Here is a 19,496-nt window from a genome sequence, read left to right as displayed (position 1 = left end):
CATCTTGTTGTTGTAAAAAAGAAAGAAGTTCTGTAGGGGTCATGAAATCATGAAATTTACAATTTTTAAAATTCTATGGCCGTGACATTGACCCAAATGGACCATGAATTTGGTAAGGCCCTAGTCATGTGTGATGCCACCGCTGTAGATCTCAGTACTGTGCTCTCCCAGATCCACCAAGGGGTGGAACACCCAGTGGCATTTGCCTCCCAAACTCTCTCTTCAGCTGAGCAGAACTACTCAGCTGGAGAGCAGGAGGCCCTAGCCTGCATATGGACATTGAAAGTTGGCATCCTTATTTGTATGGCCACACTTTCACATTACGCACTGTCCACCAGGCATTAACCACAGTGTTAACACTGTTTGGGTCAGGGCACTGACCCCTTCATATTCATAGTTTTACTCCCAGATACCACCCTTAGGCTAAAAGAGATGTAGAAAGATTTAATCTTACATTGAAGACCTCACTTCAGGCCCATCTGTTCCAGGGTTTGCCCCTTCTGCATGCTCTCTGCTCAGTATTACAGCATTAATGGGCTGTTCTTGAGAGAGCTTTGCTGCTGCTGAGGTGAGAGAAATGCTTATCATTAGACTTATTACACCCCCTTCTTAAGGATCCCAAGAATATAGGTCCATGGGAGGTTCATAACCATGTACAGAAGTATCAGGCATACTCCAAAGGTTGCACCGATGACAAGGAGAGGGCTAGGGTGAAGACCCTGGCAGTGGGGTAATGGGTACATGTATGCAGGCCACGCAGGGGAGTCAAGTTGGGGTGACAGCTTTCAATTTCAATGTAGGTTTCCCGGCGTCTGGGAGTGGTAACATATGAATTGCATGATGGGTCCCATTGGCATATCAGTAATTTAGTCCATGATGGGAGGCCATCACAGGTGAGATGGGTCTGGAAACACCTGTTGCTTCATCAGCAGCTGAAGTGGTACTGCCTTCCCCAACAGAAAGTTTTGCCTGTTCTGTTAGAGGCTCTAATTTTGCTTCCACTGCCACTTCTGCCAGCTGTGGGTGTCCCAAGGGTGATGCATAGACCTTTACGGTCCTGTGGGCCACCAAGTTGGTTGAAGGACTTTGTGGTGTAATATACAGAGGAATTACTGGAATTTTGAAGGTTTAAATTGTATAATGTGTTATTGTATGGTTGTATACAAACAAAAGCGTTTGGAGGGGGAAATGTAGTATTTGGGAATGTCTGCTTATGAGGCATGGCTCTTTTAAGAAATCAGTAATTGGAGCCGAGAAAGGGAGGAGGAGGAGGAGCCCTGAGAGGATCATGGAGACACCTAGAGTGCCCATCAGACCCCTGGAATAAAAGTTTGTTCTTGTTTGCATTTAAACCTGAGTTTTCACATTATTGGAATACCACAGCCAGCAGTGCCATTAAGAAGCAGATGGGCCTCAGCTCTTCTCATGCATTGAGCTGAGGCCATAAAAGGGGTGTGTCCGGTGTCTATCAGGTTCCTCTCTGTTCCTTCTCACTGCTAGTAAAATTACTGCCCCAATTGCCAGGGAAGGTGGCATGGAATGTATGTGTGCATGATACATCTTGAAAAACAACAGTTATTGTAGGTAAGTAACTGTTTGTTCTCCTTCATGTGATTGTGCACATATATATTGCATGGCAGGTGACTTTATATCAGTTCTCTTACAAGTATCCAGAAGTTGTCTCCAAGCTGTGTCCATTGATCCACATGTGTGTAGTATGTCTCCTCATTCTCCTGATCAAGGGATAAGAGGAAGAGCGGGTCATTGCCACTCCAGTTCCCTCTTACCGCCACATGGCCTAAGTTGGAACCCCTATTCCTCCTTCACTCTTACCTAGATAAAAGAGTTGCCTTACACTATTGTAAATAGTTTTATACTTCATTTATAGTTTACTTAGAATAGTTAATGCAGTTGTAGTATAGTCCCTTCCCAGTTGGGTGACTCAACCCCTCATCTCCTGGGGACTATGCCCAGGATCCCAGGCTTCAAGAACTGCATCTCCTGCCCTTGTTCCTTTTCTGTCAGTAATGAGCATCAATGGTGCCTATACTGTCTGGGAGAAACACACATCTCGGTGAAGTGTAAGTCCTTTTCCCCTAGAACCAGAGAGACCCATGAACTCCGTCTCCGCAAGTTCTTGATGGAAATGACACCCCAGAGACACTCTGATCCTGGCCAAGGAGTCAGCTCTGTACAACGGCCTCCACAGACAGGCAGTGCCCCTCTGAGCATGAGCCACAGAAGCCCAAGGACAAGCCTCACCCCAAGAGTAAGACACACTTCCTTGGGCACAAGAGCAGATCCCTGCAGAGGGCTGCTCATAAGAGACACGATCCTTCCCTAAGCCACACCAGGTCAGGTAAGATGTCATGAGCAGATCCCACGGAACTGATACCGAAGGCCCCCCAGCTGGAGGGTAAAGCTAAGAAGCAGCAGGATCCGTCGGTACTGCAAAGATCTTAGTAACAGGACACTTACAGTGCCTGTCTATGATACTATATTGAAAAAGCTTTTTAGAAAATACTGGATAACTGAAGCAAACAGCTATGGACAGCTCTGGCTTTTGTCATGGGAAGCCAGAAGGAACTGAGAAGGAGGTGCCAGACATGCCCCTTTCATGGCCTTGTCTCAATGCATGAGGAGAGTAGGGGTGCATGAGCTGCCTAGCGATACTGCTGGCAAAAGTCTGATATGAGTGCATTGGGAGCACTACAGTATATACATATATGCCTACAGTATATGTGCAGAATCACTTGAAGGAGAAACCAGACATTCCACTACTTAGCTGTAGTAGTATTAATGTGTATTAAGGCTCACCAATAAACCCTCTATAGAAAAATCTGAGACTTTCTGAATAAAGACAATTTTTCTTTTAATATTACAGACAAGTAACTACTAACATATCATTTTTTAAACTATTGTCTTCACTCATCATGATAAAGGTAGATGTCATGTTTAGGTTGCTGCTTTTGAGTGACCAACCACTAGAGGGAGACTATCACCGTTTTGAACAGTTCTGACTTTCCATGTAGCAGAATGGGTGGCATAAACATGCACACTAGCTAGCGCATTATACGTTCCTTTTGTTATCCATATTATGTTAACAGAGGAAGCAGGACTAGGTTTCACTATCGTCACAATAGCATACTTGTACCTAAAAGGGAGTCACAGCTTTTTTGTGCTGAACACAGTGGTCTTTTCAAGTAGTCCCCTAAATGACTAATGGGGTTTAATGGCCACAGTCAAAAAAATACTGATGGTCCAGGAAGAGAAAGGGACTCCTAAAGATGTTGGACCAGAGAGGGAGGATTTTAAGACTATGACAAGAACCTGTTGTAATTAAATGAAGCCATATAAAACATTTTTTGCCTCGATCTTCACAGACTAGGTCAGCTCCCAGACTGCTACAGGGGACAGCACAGTATGGGAAGCATCCAGTTTTCGGGCCCTCACAACAGAAAGGATGTGGACAAATTGGAGATAGTTCCATGGAGGGCAATGGAAATGATTAGGGTGCTGGGGCACATGACGTATGAGGAGAGGCTGAGGGAACTGGGGTTATTTAGTCTGCAGAAGAGAAGAGTGAGGCGGGATTTGATAGTAGCCTTCAACTACCTGAAAGGGGGATTCCAAAGAGGATGGAGCTAGGCTGTTCTCAGTGGTGGCAGATGACAGAACAAGGAGCAATGATCTCAAGTTGCAGTGTGGGATGTCTAGGTTGGATATTAGGAAAAACTATTTCACTGGGCGGACAGTGAAGTACTGGAATGGGTTACCTAGGGAGGTGGTGGAATCTCCTTCCGTAGAGGTTTTTAAGACCTGGCTTGACAAAGCCCTGGCTGTAATGATTTAGTTGGGATTGATCCTGCTTTGAGGAGGGGGTTGGACTAGATGACCTCCTGAGGTCTCTTCCAACCCTGATATTCTATGATTTTATATGTCAAGCAGTGTTTGTTAGAAAAAGCATTTTCTGTTGTAAGATGCAAATTAGTTTTGCTTATCTTATGCCTAGACCATATGTTGAAGTTCAGATAAAAGGCTACCTTTTTGATGAAATCTGGGAAAAATTGGCCTCCATTATTTTCTCTTTTCCTTTGATTTATAAATTGATTCCCACTCTCTGGGACTATCTTTGTTTTTCACTTCTTTACTAACCCTGTTAATATTTTAAATTATATAAACAAAGGATTATATATTAAACAGGTTTTGTAACTTGCAGTTTTCCTGCATGTTTCAGCTATTAAAGATAGAAGGCTTAACATCATGTGTTAAGCAGTAGCCATGAGAAAGGACCCTAAAAAATTCAGCAGTAGTAATGGGAAGGAGGTCAGATTTGGGGATGAAGAGATGGTGGTACTCTTCCAAGATCCACCACAGAATAGGATCCACCTACATGAGATGCCACTCAAAGTAGTTTAGTTTGAAAATATGACCATACATGCTCTCAGGTCTTCTTGGGCTTGGCTTCACTTCAGGGAGGCTCATATATTCCATTGGGCTTCTTTAGCTTGGTTCTCTCTTTTTGGGGGGGGGGGGGTGTGGTCAGACTCCCAGTGAGGCATGCTCCACTGACATCCTGGTGGACTCTGCCAGGCTCTTTCAATTTGGTTCCGTCTTGATTGGGGGGTGGGAAAAAGTGTTGGTATTCTCCCAAGCCCACTCTCTTGAGGCAACGAAATGAGTGCCTAGCACTCACAATAGAGTGTGCAGATCTTCATATTACAGTATAATCCTATATCTCCACTCATAGCTCTTTTGATGACCAGTGAAATAGTTAATACTGTACTGTCTGAGTACCAAAGGAATTAACTGAGACCACTTTATCTAAAAATCCAACAAACTTTAATACTGTCAGAGCCCTAACACAGCTGTGTTTACTACCCCTAAAACTAGTGACCAGCAGAACCACTCACAAGAACAGTTTGTTCCAATTTCCCAGTCGCCCAGCTTCTTTCTCAACCTGCAACCCAGCCCGTGGGGAAAAGGAAGCCCCTTACAATATTTTAAATGCCAACATTGTCATCAATTGGTATCAGAGTTAGTGCCTATTAAGATGTAGAGGGCAGATTACATCTTTCTGAATTATTGGTAAAGGCTCTGAAAAAGCAGGCAGATGTCATTAAATCAGTTAGATTTGAGAATATGACCAAGTGTATCTCAGCAACCATAACAGGTAGAGATTTCCTTTTTTTTTTTTTAAATGAAAGCTTAAATTCTGGAGAATAAAAAAGCAGCCCCAAACAGACTGGTATGCTGAACCAGCCTGTACCAGCTAACTCCCAGCCTGGGCCATGGGTGACTAAATAACATCTACCCCAGTGGTTCTCAAGCTTTTGTACTGGTGACCCCTTTCACACAGCAAGCCTCAGAGTGCGACACCCCCCCCTTATAAATTAAAAACACATTTTTTATATTTAACTCTATAATAAATGCTCGAGGCGAAGCAGGTTTTGGGGGTGGAGGCTGACGTAATAACTTTGCAACCCCCTGAGGGGTCACAACTCCCAGTTTGAGAAACCCCAATCTACTCCTTGGTGAAGAAAGAAGGGAAGCTGGTGAACCTTGAGAGGTCAGAGCATTCTGTTGAAAAGATGCTCAAGAAGAAAAGGAGAGGGATAGAGATTCAAGATCAAATGATAATCAGAGATGGAATTTGTCTTGTTACTGTTCCGTTTCTTTCCCTTTTATGCTTATATGCTCATATGTTTCCAACATTGCATTCCCTAGCAAAAAGCAAAGAATTAACACAAATACAATTTCTGTTTAAACTAAAAGCCACTGTACAATCCAAGCTTACTGCCTGTCATCCCATCATGACAACCCACCAGAAGACTAAAGTGTGTGATGGACAAGCTTTGTGGGGGGTCAAGAAAGAAAGCAGACAAGCAACTGCAGGTTTACTGACCTCTCTTCATGAACATTTGCCTTCTAAATCACAATGATATTCCAATGCCGTGGGAACCATTTTGTTGTGACAGACATCCCTGGCAAACTAGTTCATATCCAGTAATGTCATGAAGACTCCAGTTAGAGCTGAAAACCAGCCTTTCATTCTGTAAAGCTGCCTGCCGTGACTCATAAGCATGAGTACCAATCTCAGGGCAGACTGTTAAGACCCAGGAAACAAAGCCCAAATTGGTTTTGAGATCTATATTTAGATTTTGCCCACCAATTATCAAGTGTAAACTCCGTGGGCACTATAACAGCCTAAACATGGAGTCACAGGCAGTACCCTTAGGTACTCTGATCTATCTCACCATCCAGATGTTAGATGGTGCCTTACACCAAGAATCACAGCAATATACAGTAACTCCTCAATTACCATCCTCCCGCTTAATATTGTTTTGAAGTTGCATCGCTGCTGCATTAGGGAACATACTTGTTTAAAGTTGTGCAATGCTCCCTTATAATGTCATTTGGCTGACTTTACAAGGGAGCATTGCACAAGTTCCTCTTCTCCACCTCCTCCCCTCCCTTCCTCCCAGCGCTTCCCCCGCCACCAAACAGCTGTTTGGCAGTGCTTAGGACTTTCTGGGAGGGAGGAAGCTCCCCCCCTCGGCAGGCAGGGCTTGAGGGCCTGCAGCTCTAAAGCCCCTTTCAGTATGCGGCCCTGTGAGCACGGACCGGAGGACTCAGGAGGAGCAGGGGCAGCCGCGCAGCCAGCGGCTGGAGAGAAGCGGCACTTTCCCCTTCAAAGCTGGCTGGAGAGAAGTGGCACTTTACTGGCATTCACTATGGTCTAAACCCCACCTACCTTCTTGGTAAGAACCAAAACGAAGACATCAGTAAGCACCTCTGCCATTTTCTGTTATTATTCCCCCCGCCCCATTGAGTAATGGGCCTAGCCTGTCTTTGGTCTCCCCCTTGCATCTAATGTATTTGTAGAATGTTTTCTTGTTACCCTTTATGTCTCTAGCTAGTTTTATCTCCTTTTGAGCCTTGGCCTTTCTAATTTTGTCCCTATATACTTATGTTATTTGTTTATATTCATCCCTTGTAATTTCACCTAGTTTCCACTCTTCATAGGATTCTTTTTTGGTTGCTAGCTCATTGAAGATCTTCTGGTTAAGCCAGGGTGGTCTCTTGCCATACTTTCTATCTTTCCATTGCAGTGGGATAGTTTGCTCTTGTACCCTTGATGTCTCTTGCAGCAACTCACATGCATTCAATAAAGACTAAACACAAACACCTATTTTAACAATACTAACACAAAGGTGAGCCAGATTAATGCCAGCTATTTAGTCAGTGTTCAGTTGAGACCTGGGGACCTTGGCCTGAGCTGGCAACTGGCCGACCATTATCACACATTCTAAGTTTTGTTTTCAAGTCCTCTGTCAAAAACAAAAGCCAAACCCACATTAGCCAGTTAAGTATCACACTGGGTCTCCAGCCTTGTCTGCTTTGGGAGTTTGCACCAGTTCTAGCCATTGGCATATGAGATTGTGCAAACACCACCCGTAGGCGAGCAAAGCCTGGAGTCGCAACCGTAGTGCGTAGCCCAATTGGAAACCAGGGGACACTCCCAATGTAGCCAGTGCCTCGGGGAGCTTTTGGGGCGGGAGCAAGAACCCCAGAATGTGAAGGATGGGTGCGGGGAGAGGGGAGCAGTGAGTGGGGCACTGGCACCGCCTGGGGGTGTGTAACAGATGCTCCTTTCCCACCCATGACAGGGGCCACCTTCCCGCGAATCACATCACCAGGGCCCCTCACTAGGCACAAGCCGGTTCCCACCCCAGCCGGGGGCTTTGGCGCCAAGAGGCGCTGGATCGGGCCCTGCCCGGCTGCTGCACGCGCGGCACCTGCCCCCGCCTTGCACGCGCTCCCCCGAACGGGGCCTCCCTGCCGCAACAGCCGCCCCCCCCCGTTCTCTCCCCACCCGAACTGCCCCCGCTCCGCGCTCCAGCCGTAACGGTCTCATCGCCCCGCCCCCTCCCCCGCCTCGCCGCGCGCGCGCACAACACCACAAGGCAGCGGCACGTTCCCGGGGGGCGCCTGCGGTCTCGCGCGGCGGGGGGCGGGGCAGAGACAGCGGCGGCGTTTCCGGTGGGGCAGCGGGAAGGGCCGGAGACCCGACAAAGCCTCCGCCGTTTGGCCGCGCGCCCCCCTGTTCTTCCCCCCCGCCCCCTCAGCCCGGCCGGCAGCCGCCGCCGCCATTGGAGGGGCCGCGCCCACCCCGCGGTCTGCCCGCGCGCGGAGCCCCCGCCCGACCGGAGCGGCGGGAACAACGATATCGAGAGACGCCCCGGCCCCTTGCGGCGGCGCCGCCGCGGTGAGTCCGGCCGGGACAGGGCGGGGGTGTGTGTGGGGGGAAACCATCTCCGGGCGGGAGCGGGACCGAGGCCTCCCCGTGCTGGGGCCGTTCTCGCTGGAGACCCCGCCCTCCCCCCGTAAAGTGCTCGGGGCCGGTCGCTGCCGGTGAGACTCGCGCTCAGGCCCCTCCCCCGCTCTTCGGGGCTGCGGGATCCCCTCCCCCCGCACGCCCCCGGTCGGGCCCCAGCCGGAAGTGCGAGGGGGCTGCCCCCGTGCGGGGGCGTGAACTCCTCCCCCCTCCCCCCAGTGGGATTTTGGTCCCGGCCTTTATATGTGTAAACCCCGCCCCCAGGTTTATACTGAGGTTTACGGCAATAGAAAACGCGGAATCAAAATACTAAAGAAAACAAATGGTGAAAGCTGTAGTTACTGGAACCAGCAGCCTTTGAAACCCGCGCCGCGCGGTACTGAGACCTGGGCGTGCAGCCGATTTCATTGCCCCAGTGGCGAGAAAAGTAAGCAAACAAAAATAGCTGCCAGAAATAGAGACAGGTTAACTGAATTGCAAACTTCCCTTCATTTTTTAATAATCTAGGATAATGTTTTCTCAAATAAAGGAGTTTTTCTACAGCATGCAATTTTTAAGGGACTGTCCCTGTCACTTGTTATTAGAATCAACTTGATGGGCTGTCTCAGGTGTCAGCAACCTTTCAGTAGTGGTGTGCCAAATCTTCATTTATTCCTGGTAATTTAAGGTTTTGCGTGCCAGTAATTGATTTTACATTTACATGGGCTGGCGGATGGAACCGCAGGCTGAGCGGGGCTGGTGGCTGGGACCCCAGGCTGGCAATCTGGGGTTCTTCTGCTGGCCCCTGCCAGTTGGGGTCCTGGCCGCCGGCCCCGCTCAGCCTGCTGCCGGCCCGAGGTGCTGTGCATCCAGGCCAGCAGCGGGTTGAGCGGGGCCAGTGGCGGGGACCCCAGGCCGGCAGCAGCGTGCCACAGTAAATCAGCTCATTGCTGACCACTGGGCTATATAATCCCATGAGTTTCTTATGGAAGGGTGCAAATTAACCTATTCAGAGTAGTAATTGTTTTTTTTTATGTCGGTGAGGCCAAATTTACTGACCTTCCAAGCCACATACAATAATCTTCAGAAGTTCAAGAGCTGCAAGAAACACACAACCTGCCCTGTGGGGCAGTGACTGCTGCGCTTCTGCCCTGACATCACCTTGTAGAGCTAAAGCCCTTAGTTCCCCCCTCTCCAGAGGGCAGAAGCCCCTAATGATAATCCAACCACCCCACTGTAGGGCAGATGCCCTGAGGCCCCTCTTCCCCATCCCCACACAGTCTGGTAAGTGAAGGAGTGGAGGTGGCATGGGCTGTGAGAGACTCACTTTAACTGTAAAAAAGCCACATATGGCTCATGAGCCACTGTTTGGCCATGTCTGGAATTTTTTTTAGGTATATGAGGAAGGTGCGAGCAAGTCTATTGAATGGTATTTTAGAAGTAGATCCTGAAATGGTTTGTGTGTGATTTGTGCACACTTTTTGATACATCTGTGAAGGTGGGTAGCAGTACCATATAGTAGTTGGTGCAGGTGCCTGAGTAGCAGTGACTTTGGGAGATCTTAAGGAAAAGAGTTAGAAAAGTCAGTAAGGAAAGAAATTAAGATGCAATAAAGTAAGAGAGATAAGAGTTCAGGAGAATATGTTCAGATGTGATTATAGATGGATTTTGCCAATTTAATTTTTCTTTCCAATTTAACTATCTTTACAGCTAAATGAATCTGATTTTTTGCTAAACTTAGATTCTAAGCCTTATATTACCAAGAAAATGTTGTTGTTAATTATATTATAAATGTTTCTGAAAACTAATTGTCTGGCTTGGGATGAATTTTCAGCCAATTCAATATCCTCATGTAATATACTTGAAAAAGAGCATCACAGGGACTGTTTTTTTTATTTAAATCATATTTTTATTTGTTAAATATATTTTTCTCTTTAAAATAAATATATTTAAATTTGAAATTGTCTATCTATGCTAAGCCTAAATTTACTATAATCTATTAAAATTGTTTAAATTAAAAAAAAATCAAACAATACGTTTGGTGGCAAAATTTTAAAGTCAAACCACTGAACTAGTGGAAGCCCCTGGTGAAGAACCTGGAACCAGAGTATACTGAGATGATAAACCAGCTTTTGACAACAGTAGCCTCTTTTGTAGGTGAAGCAGGAATATTTCTTCATTTCACTTTATTCAGTTAGTTCAGTTCAATAACTAGTTCATTCAAAGTTAAGAAACTCATTAAGAGTTTAAAAAAACAAAGCAAAAACCCAACAGCTTGTTTTCCTCTTCCGCTCTGTGACTAAAAACTAGATGAGAAGATGAGATCTACTAGTTCTAAAATTTTGAAAGACACATTGATCAGAAATAATCAGTTCACTAACTACAGAAAATTATTTGTATTACCGTAGTGCCTAGAAGCCCTAATTATTTCCATGATATAATACTTTCTTTTTAAAATAATCAATTTTAAAGGCAAAACATGTCTTGATAAATATTTTTCTTTTGTAGTCAGTAACTCTAAGATAGTTTTATTTAATAAAAACAAATTCAAAATGATATTTTGTACCTTTTTAATTGAATTCCAATTTCTTTCTATCTAGAACAGGGGTCGGCAGCCGGTGGCTTGCGGCTCGCCAGGGTAAGCACCCTGGCGGGCCGGCCCGGTTTGTTTATCTGCCGCGTCGGCAAGTTCGGCCGATCGCGGCTCCCACTGGCCGCGGTTCGCGGTCCCAGGCCAATGCGGGAGGCAGGAAGCGGCGCGAGCCGAGGGATGTTCTGGCCGCGGCTTCCTGCCTCCTGCATTGGCCTGGGACCGCGAACCGCGGCCAGTTGGAGCTGCGATCGGCCGAACTTGCCGACGCGGCAGATAAACAAACCGGGCCGGCCCGCCAGGGTGCTTACCCTGGCGAGCCGCGAGCCACCGGTTGCCGACCCCTGATCTAGAATATGATATAAAGTAAAAAATTGATCACATAGTAAATAAGAAATGCATCATTCACCAATTTCTACCATAAAATAAAAAAACCTGTGAATTACCATGTGTTAAGCTATGTAATTGCTTAAATAAATATGTATAAATACAGCATATTCACCTAGTTAGGAAAAAGAAATACTGAATTTAGTGTACAGGCTATATTGAGTTGGAAATGAACATGTTTTAATACTTACCAACCAATGATGATAACTTTTCTTTAGGAAAATAAAAAGTATATGTATTTGTACAAACAACACTAAAATTGATGATATAAAACAAGGTTTCTTGCTTGCTGATTTAAATCATGATTAAAATGGGTAATTTAAATCAATCCACCCTGTGTGGACTCCATAGTGTAGCCACCCCAGACCCTGGGACCAGTGCCTCTCACCTTCCGAGCCCCCCAGTCCTTTACACGTTGGCACTCTGGCTTCTAGTTTAACCCCATCGGGGACAACATGGCAGGGAAGCCAGAATCACAGGCTTAGCAAAGGAATTTCTTAGCGTCACTTTATTCTTAAGAAAACAGAAAAGTTACAGATCTTTGCAAAGTAACAGATGTCTTGAGATGCACACCCTTCTAGTCACGCTGTAAGTGAGGTCTTATCAGTGTTTTAGGCTAGTCAGAGTCCCTCTTGCCTTCTCTCTAGCTGGTTGTTCTTATATGTAGCGATGGATGGTCCCCTTCTCAAAGAAGCAAACTCCCCTTTGTTTTTGTCATGCATCCAGGCTGAAAAGCTGCAGATCTACTAACTATGCTGATGGTCCAGTGTAGAAAATCCATGGGAGTAATCAGCAGATGAGAACAGTTAAAGTTAATGGGCCTCGATCATGGGTTTTCAAATAGAGGGGTCCCAAAGTTATTATGTGGAGGGTCGAGAACTGTTATCTTCTATCCCAAATCCAGCATTTAAAATAGTGTTAAATATTTTTAAAAAGTGGTTTTAATTTAGAAGGGGGGTTGCACTCACAGGCTTGCTGTGTGAAAGGGGTCACCAATACAAAAATTTGAGAACCACTGGCCTAGATTGCTCTGATACCTTCAGTGGTAGTCCTTCAGTGAGGTGATATCTCCTGGGCAGGATAGTGGCTCAGAATATGTTACAATAGACTTATCTTAGAGGGTATGGCTATACTAGCACCTTTGTTGGTAAAACTTTTGTCAGTCAGGTGTGAAAAAACTACACCTTACATAAGTTTCACTGACAAAAGCGCTGGTGTGGATAGCACTGCGTCCACTGCTGCTCCTTGGGTATGGTTTAATTATGCTGATGGGAGCGATCTCTGCCATCAGTGTAGAGTGGCTACATGGGAGACCTTACAGCAGCATAGCTGCAGTGGTACAGTTGTGCCACTCTAATGTCTGTAATGTAGACATAGACTTAGTCAACATTGCACGTGTTTAGCATGTAGCACAGTGTGGTGGTTACAATAAAAAATGGAGCTCACAATTTGATGCATTCTGATCCCAGTCTGTTACAGACTCACCTTATTTTTATGCTTTCATTTGGGAGACAATGAAAGCCAAAGGCTAGTGTCAAACCACAGAAATTCCTATAAATATAAAATGCATTGAAGTATAAAATAATTCAGCCTCCCAAGAATGGTTAGTAATATGCCATGTATCAAGAAATTCTGAAAATGATTGGACATGAAGGGAGGAAGAGAGAGGCTCAGAGACAGACAACAAAATAATTAGAGGTATGGAAGAGCTTCCATATGAAAAGATGTTGAAGAGATTTGGGATGGTTTAGTATAGAGGGGGATATAATAAAGGTATGTATAATAAGTGGTATGGAAAGGGTAAAAGGGCGGATAAGATGGGTCCATTCTCGCAATAAAAGGATAAGGTATTCAATAAAATTAAAAAGCAACATAATGTACATTTAGCCTGTGGAACTTGTTGCCACAAGATATAATTGAAACCAGCAGTTTAGCAGGATTCATAAAAGGATTGTACATTTAGTATGGGTAGTGAGACTATCCAGAGTTATAGTAAGGATTAAAATAAATAATAAAATCTCAAAGGTTTTTTTAACCCATGTTTCCAGTTCAGATTCTGTGGTTTCAAGATGTGTGGAAATCAAAGCCATGTCTTCCAGGAAAAAAGAAAAAGCTTCCATCTTTTAGGTAGATTAATTATTTCTCAATATGGAAGTGTACAGTTGAGTGACCATTTTTCTGTGCATATGTGAAGGATTTTTTTCTCAGCCCTAGAGCAGAGACTCAACCTTACTTCCAGACTGGATCTCCTAGACAGTACCTCAATACAAATAAATAATATTAACAATAATATTATTAATAATTTACTACCACACACATATTCCTCGCCCAGTACAAGGGCACTAATGAAAACAGGTGAAAATTGTTGATGGGGTGTGGTTAGACTGAGTCTTCTATTTACAGCAATAATTTATCTGGACAGCTTGTTATCACACTATCACTTTTCACTGTTGGAGATGCTATCAGTTGAAATCTAGTCAGTTTTTTTTTTTAAATGAGTTACATAAGGACAGCCATACTGGCCACTGGTCAGACCAAAGATCCATCTAGCCTAGTATTCTGTCTTCTGACAGTGGCCAATGCCAGGTGCTCCAGAGGGAATTAATTGATCATGTAATCAAGTGATCCAGCCCCTGTCACCCATTCTGCTGCATCTGTCTTAATCTCTTTGTGAGTTTGTTTTGGGTTTACAGTCAGTTTTTTATTTTATAAACATTTTTATTCCCTTCCATTGTGTGAAAGACCCATACATACTGGAGAAACCACCTATAAAGAGGGCTGTCAAATGCACAAAAAATGAAAAAAAAATTTTTTTTCTCTGCTTTTTCAATGTTGGTAATCCTAAATGTAACAACATCAGGTAGACAGACTTCAGACAGCAGCATGGTTTTGTAATTTACAGTCATTCTGTGTGCCACAAATGTGTGTTTTCATGAAAATAATTACAGTATGGAAAGGAGGGTTTAGTGAATAGAGCAGTTGTCTGAGAGTCAGGACCTCATGATTCTGTTTACAGCTTTATGAAATGCTTATGTGGCCTTGTCCCAGATGGTTAATTTCTCATTATAGTTTATTAATCTGTAAAATGAAGATAATGGTCCTACAGTGGTTTTGCAAAGATTAACTTTTTGTTAAGTGCTGTCTACTTTTCAGATGAAATGTGTAGTATAAGTATTTTCATATCAAGCAAAGAAATGTTTGTCAGATGAACATGGTGCCATGAGCTAAATATTTGTTACATTGGTCCCTTGCATGTGGTTTATTTGCAAAGTCCCTCTGCTGATAAATATATACCAACCAGACCCACCTGGTAAACAGAAATAGAATTTAAATTACTTGCACAAACTCCACTTTGTGCAGTGACTTGCAGGCCTAGGGGAAATTGTATTTGTATGTCTTCATGCAGGAGGTTATAGCCATGCAAAAGTTATTCCCCCCCACAGAAAAATAATTTATTAAATTCAGATATCAATTTCCTGTGTAAGAGAAATAGGTGGATTTTGTGTAAAGAAAGAATCAGATGGTGATGACGCTTTTCGTAACTATCTTGAAGGTTTGTAAATGTCTGGATTGGCTTGATCTAGCAGGGATTAATTTTTATTCTAGAAATGGAGAAGTGCATCAAGCTAATTCAAAATGAATAAAACTTAAAAAGTAAATTTTGTATTATATGAGCTAAATATGCACTGTTTTACCTCTATTGCAGGAATACGGAAGCTTGCTGTTTTTAGACTTCTTGTGCTGAGCAAGCTCCAACGGACCATAGAAAAATGGACATGTTCCAGATACTGCGTAAAACATCAGAGCATTTAGAATGTGATCACTGCAGTTTCAGAGGGACAGATTATGAAAACATACAAATACATATGGGTACCATCCACCCAGAGTATTGTGATGAAATGGATGCTGCTGGTTTAGGTAAACTTATATTTTATCAGAAAAGTGCAAAACTGTTCCATTGTCACAAATGTTTCTTTACCAGCAAGATGTATTGCAACGTTTATTATCACATCACATCACAACATGCAGTACCTGAAAAGTGGAATGAAGACCAGAAAAATCAGTTAGAAGCTGAGACTGAATCCCTGAAAACAACACTCATTCGGGAGTCTCACAAACCTGCCCTTTCCCCTGAACCACACAAACCTACCCTTTCCCCTGAACCACACAAACCTGCCCTTTCCCCTGAACCCCCAAAACCTGACCTAGTTATTTCCCCCAAGCTTCAGAAACCAGCGGTGTCCCCTGAACCTGAGAAGCCTGCCCCGGCAGTGTCCCCTGAACCTGAGAAGCCTGCCCCGGCAGTGTCCCCTGAGCCCCAGAAGCCTGCCCCGGCAGTGTCCCCTGAGCCGCTCAGGCATTCCCCAGCCATGTCTCCTGAGTCCCAGAAGCCTGCCCCAGCAGTGTCTCCTGAGCCCCAGAAGCCTGCCCCAGCAGTGTCCCCTGAGCCTCGAAGGCGTTCACCAGTGGTGTCCCCGGAGCCCCAGAAGCCTGCTCCAGCAGTGTCCCCTGAGCCCCGCAGGCGTTCCCCGGCGGTGTCCCCTGAACCCCGCAGACGTTCCCCAGCAGTGTCTCCGGAGCCCCGCAGGCATATGACTCAGACGCGGAGGCCTGCTCCTGCTTTGTCTCCTGAGCCCCGCAGGCCTGCTTCTGCAATTTCCCCAGAATCGTGGAGGCCTGCTCCCTCTGCTTCTCCTGAGCCCTGGAGGCCTGCCGCTGCTATTTCTCATGAGCTACAGAAATCTCCCACCGCTGTCTCTCCCTGGCCCCCAAAACCTGCCCCGGTGGTCTCCCCCGAGCCGCGGAGGCCTGCCCCGGTGGTCTCCCCCGAGCCGCGGAGGCCTGCCCCGGTGGTCTCCCCCGAGCCACGGAGGCCTGCTCCTGACCCTTGGAAATCTGCATCCTTCTCTGAACCCCAGAAATCTAATCTTGTTTCGTCTGAGCCATGGAAACCCATCTCCTCTGTATACCCTGAAGGCTGGAAACCTGTTCTTTCTCCTGATACTTGGATGTCTGCTCCCCCTGTTTCACCTGAACTCCGAAAACCTAGTCACACTGTTTCCTCTGAAGTTTGGAAATCTCCTTTGTTTTCTGATCTTCGTAAACCTGCTCCCTCAATGTCTCCTGAGTCTTGGAAACTTACTTCAGAGTCCCGGAAGTCAACCTTCTTCTCTGAGACTCAGAAGTCTGCCCCCACCATTTCCCCTGAGGGACAGAAACGGGCCCTCTTCCCTGAATCCCGGAAAAGAGCCCTCTTCTCTGAGCCACGAAAATCTGCACCTGCTCCTTTGTCTGAGGTCCAGAAACGTGCTTTCTTCCCTGAGCCTCAGGTGTCTGCTCCTACTGTTTCCCCTGAAGTCCAGAAACATATCGTCTTTACTGAGTCCCAGAAACCTGTTCCTTTCTCTCCTGAAGTCCAGAAACAGGCCTTTTTCCCAGAGCCCCAGAGACTTGCGGCTGTTTCTCCTGAAGTCCAGGAACATACTTGCTTCCCAGAGTCTCAGAAAGCTTCTCCTGCTGCTTCCCCTGAGATCCAGAAACCTGTCCCCTTCACTGAGTCCCAGAAACCTGCTCCTGCTGTTTCTCCTGAGGCACAGAAACATGCCCTCTTCACTGAGTCCCAGAAACCTGCTCCTGCTGTTTCTCCCGAGTCACAAAAACAAGCCTTTACTGAGCCGCAGAAATGTGGTGTTTCCCCTGATGTCCAGAAGCATGCTCTGTTTTCTGAGACCCAGAAACCTGCTCCTGCTGTTTCCTCTGATGTGCAGAAACATGCTCTTCCTACTGATCCCCACAAACCTGCTCCTTCTGTTTCCTCTGAGGTCCAGAAAAATGTTCTTTTTCCTGAGTGTCTCAAACCTGCTTCAGTTGTTTCTGCTGAGCCCCAGACGCCTGTTGAGTCCGATGAGAGTGATATCCTAGCTCAGAGTTTAGAAGACCAAAAAACACTGGATGATCTATTGTCTCAGGAAGAGCAGTCAATCTTAGTGAAGGAGCCTTTAGAAGATATGTTGTATTCATGCCCCCCAAAGAAGCCTAAGAAGGAAAACCAGGAGACCTCTGATAGTGAAGTAAATAACAGCGAATGTGGAAAAACGGAGGTGGATTCTGTCAAGGTAAAGGAACAAGAATCAAATAGTGATCAAGAACAGTTTGATATGGAATCATCCGATTACAACAAAGAGAGCAAAATAGATGCAACTACTCCCATTCAGCCACAGTGTGTACTGCAGTTTACAGAAGAGAAAGAGGCTTTCATCTCAGAAGAAGAGATTGCAAAATACATGAAGCGTGGAAAGGGAAAGTATTATTGCAAAATTTGTTGCTGTCGTGCAATGAAAAAAGGTGCTGTTTTGCATCATTTAGTTAACAAGCATAATGTTCAAAGCCCCTACAAATGTAAAATATGTGGAAAGGCTTTTCTTTTGGAGTCCCTTCTTAAAAACCACGTTGCTGCTCATGGTCAAAGTTTGCTTAAATGTCCACGCTGTAATTTTGAATCAAATTTTCCCAGAGGCTTTAAGAAACATTTAACCCATTGCCAAAGCCGTCATAGTGAAGATACAAATAAAAAGCAATTGGACAGCCTTGAACCACTTGAACAAATGTGATTTTTTTCTTATACTCAATGAGTTTAATTTACTAAAATATGTAAGTATTGCTGTACGTTAGCTAAGTAGTTTAGCTGATCTGACAAGTCAAAAATGCATGGTTTATTGTACTGTGTTTAACTTGTCTTATAGTTGTATTACTGAAAGGATTTATTATTCAAAAGTTGTTCTAAATACATGTTCATGTCCCAGTTTTATTCATCAATAAATTCATACTTTATTCGTCAGAGATGCTATATTTCTGAAACCAAAACAGGGATGAAAACTAGTTTTGTAAAGATTGTTGTAAAACATGCAGGTAATAAGGTAGAGAGGTGTGTGTGGCAAACAACCCAAATCATATTACTGTGAAGACTGAACTTTGTTTTTCACATCTCTCAAATGTCTTATTTTTTAAAATGTGAAGCAAAGCCTCAAAATTAGTAGCCCATGAAACTGAAAATGATTGATCAGGCATGAAAGAATCATGTTGGTTTTCTGGAATAATTATTCCATGAGCTTGTGATTGAGTATGTAGCATTTGTTGGAAATTCACTGCTCTCACCTCTTTGAATTATTTGTCTGACTATAAAAATGTCAAGGTACTTATTTTGTGACATTGTATTTTGACTATGTTTTAAGCATGTGCTAATATACATTAAATTGATGGAGTAATCTCAGATTTACTATATATATATATATACAGCAACCAGAATTTTCTCTTGTTGGCGCTGATGTTTTGATATGCCAGAGAAAACTGAATTTCTTGTATCTGGTAAAATGTTATGCTTCAATCTTTTAATAAAAGGCTAACTTGAACACTGGGCATTGTTTTTGTCTAGTCTTTAAAAGAAAAGCCTGTGGTAGTCCACTATGTTGTAGTCTCAAATACTTTTGAATAGCAGCATTCAGTGCAGAATAAATCTGAAGTTTTTCTGTAGGTATTATAGCTTTCTGCTCATGGAAGCAAAAATAGTTTAAACTCCCATGTCTGTACTTTGGAAAGGAGCATTAAATACAAGAGGAAGAAAATACTTGTAATATACCATGGTAGGGAACGCATACACTATTTTCCATTTCCAATCCCTTTCATAGAATCATAGAATATTAGGATTGGAAGAGATCTCAGGATGTCATCTAGTCCAATCGCCTGCTCAAAGCAGGACCAACCCCGACTAAATCATCCTAGCCAGGCCTTGGTCAAGCTGCGCCTTAAAAACCTCTAAGGATGGAGATTCCACCACCTCTCTATTCCATTCCAGTGCTTCACCACCCTCCTAGTGAAACTGTTTCCTAATATCCAACCTAGACCTCCCCCAACTGCAACTTGAGACCACTGCTTCTTGTTCTGTCATCTGCCACCACTGAGAAAAGCCTAGCTCCATACTCTTTGGAACCCCCCTTCAGGTAGTTGAAGGTGCTATCAAATCCCCCCTCACTCTTCTCTTCTGCAGACTAAATAACTCCAGTTCCCTCAGCCTCTCCTCGTAAATCATGTGCCCCAGCCCCCTAATCATTTTCGTTGCCCTCCACTGGACTCTTTCCAATTTGTCCACATCCCTTCTGTAGTGGGGGACCAAAACTGGACACAGTACTCCAGGTGTGGTGTCAC

At 44.6% G+C, this 19,496-nt stretch overlaps 1 protein-coding gene across 3 annotated transcripts; it reads left to right on the top strand.

Annotated features, from left to right (window-relative positions):
- Positions 1–8,009: 8,009 nt before the first annotated feature.
- On the top strand, positions 8,010–18,708 carry CHAMP1 (chromosome alignment maintaining phosphoprotein 1). Of its 3 annotated transcripts, none has more exons than XM_045007059.1 (2): positions 8,010–8,269; positions 15,001–18,708. In XM_045007059.1, the coding sequence occupies exon 2, from the start codon at positions 15,065–15,067 to the stop codon at positions 17,903–17,905; it is 2,841 nt and encodes a 946-aa protein (XP_044862994.1). In that variant the 5' UTR covers positions 8,010–8,269; positions 15,001–15,064; the 3' UTR covers positions 17,906–18,708. The 3 variants fall into 3 exon arrangements, with proteins under 3 accessions (XP_044862994.1, XP_044863002.1, XP_044863012.1); XM_045007067.1 differs by lacking the exon at positions 8,010–8,269 and adding an exon at positions 8,617–8,765; XM_045007077.1 differs by lacking the exon at positions 8,010–8,269 and adding an exon at positions 13,405–13,421.
- The last annotated feature ends 788 nt before the right edge of the window (positions 18,709–19,496 follow it).

This window comes from Mauremys mutica, chromosome 1 (genome assembly GCF_020497125.1).
Source record: "Mauremys mutica isolate MM-2020 ecotype Southern chromosome 1, ASM2049712v1, whole genome shotgun sequence".
Taxonomy (NCBI): domain Eukaryota; kingdom Metazoa; phylum Chordata; order Testudines; family Geoemydidae; genus Mauremys; species Mauremys mutica.
Note: the sequence above shows the minus strand (reverse complement) of the source record. Positions and strands in the feature narration are given on the sequence as shown.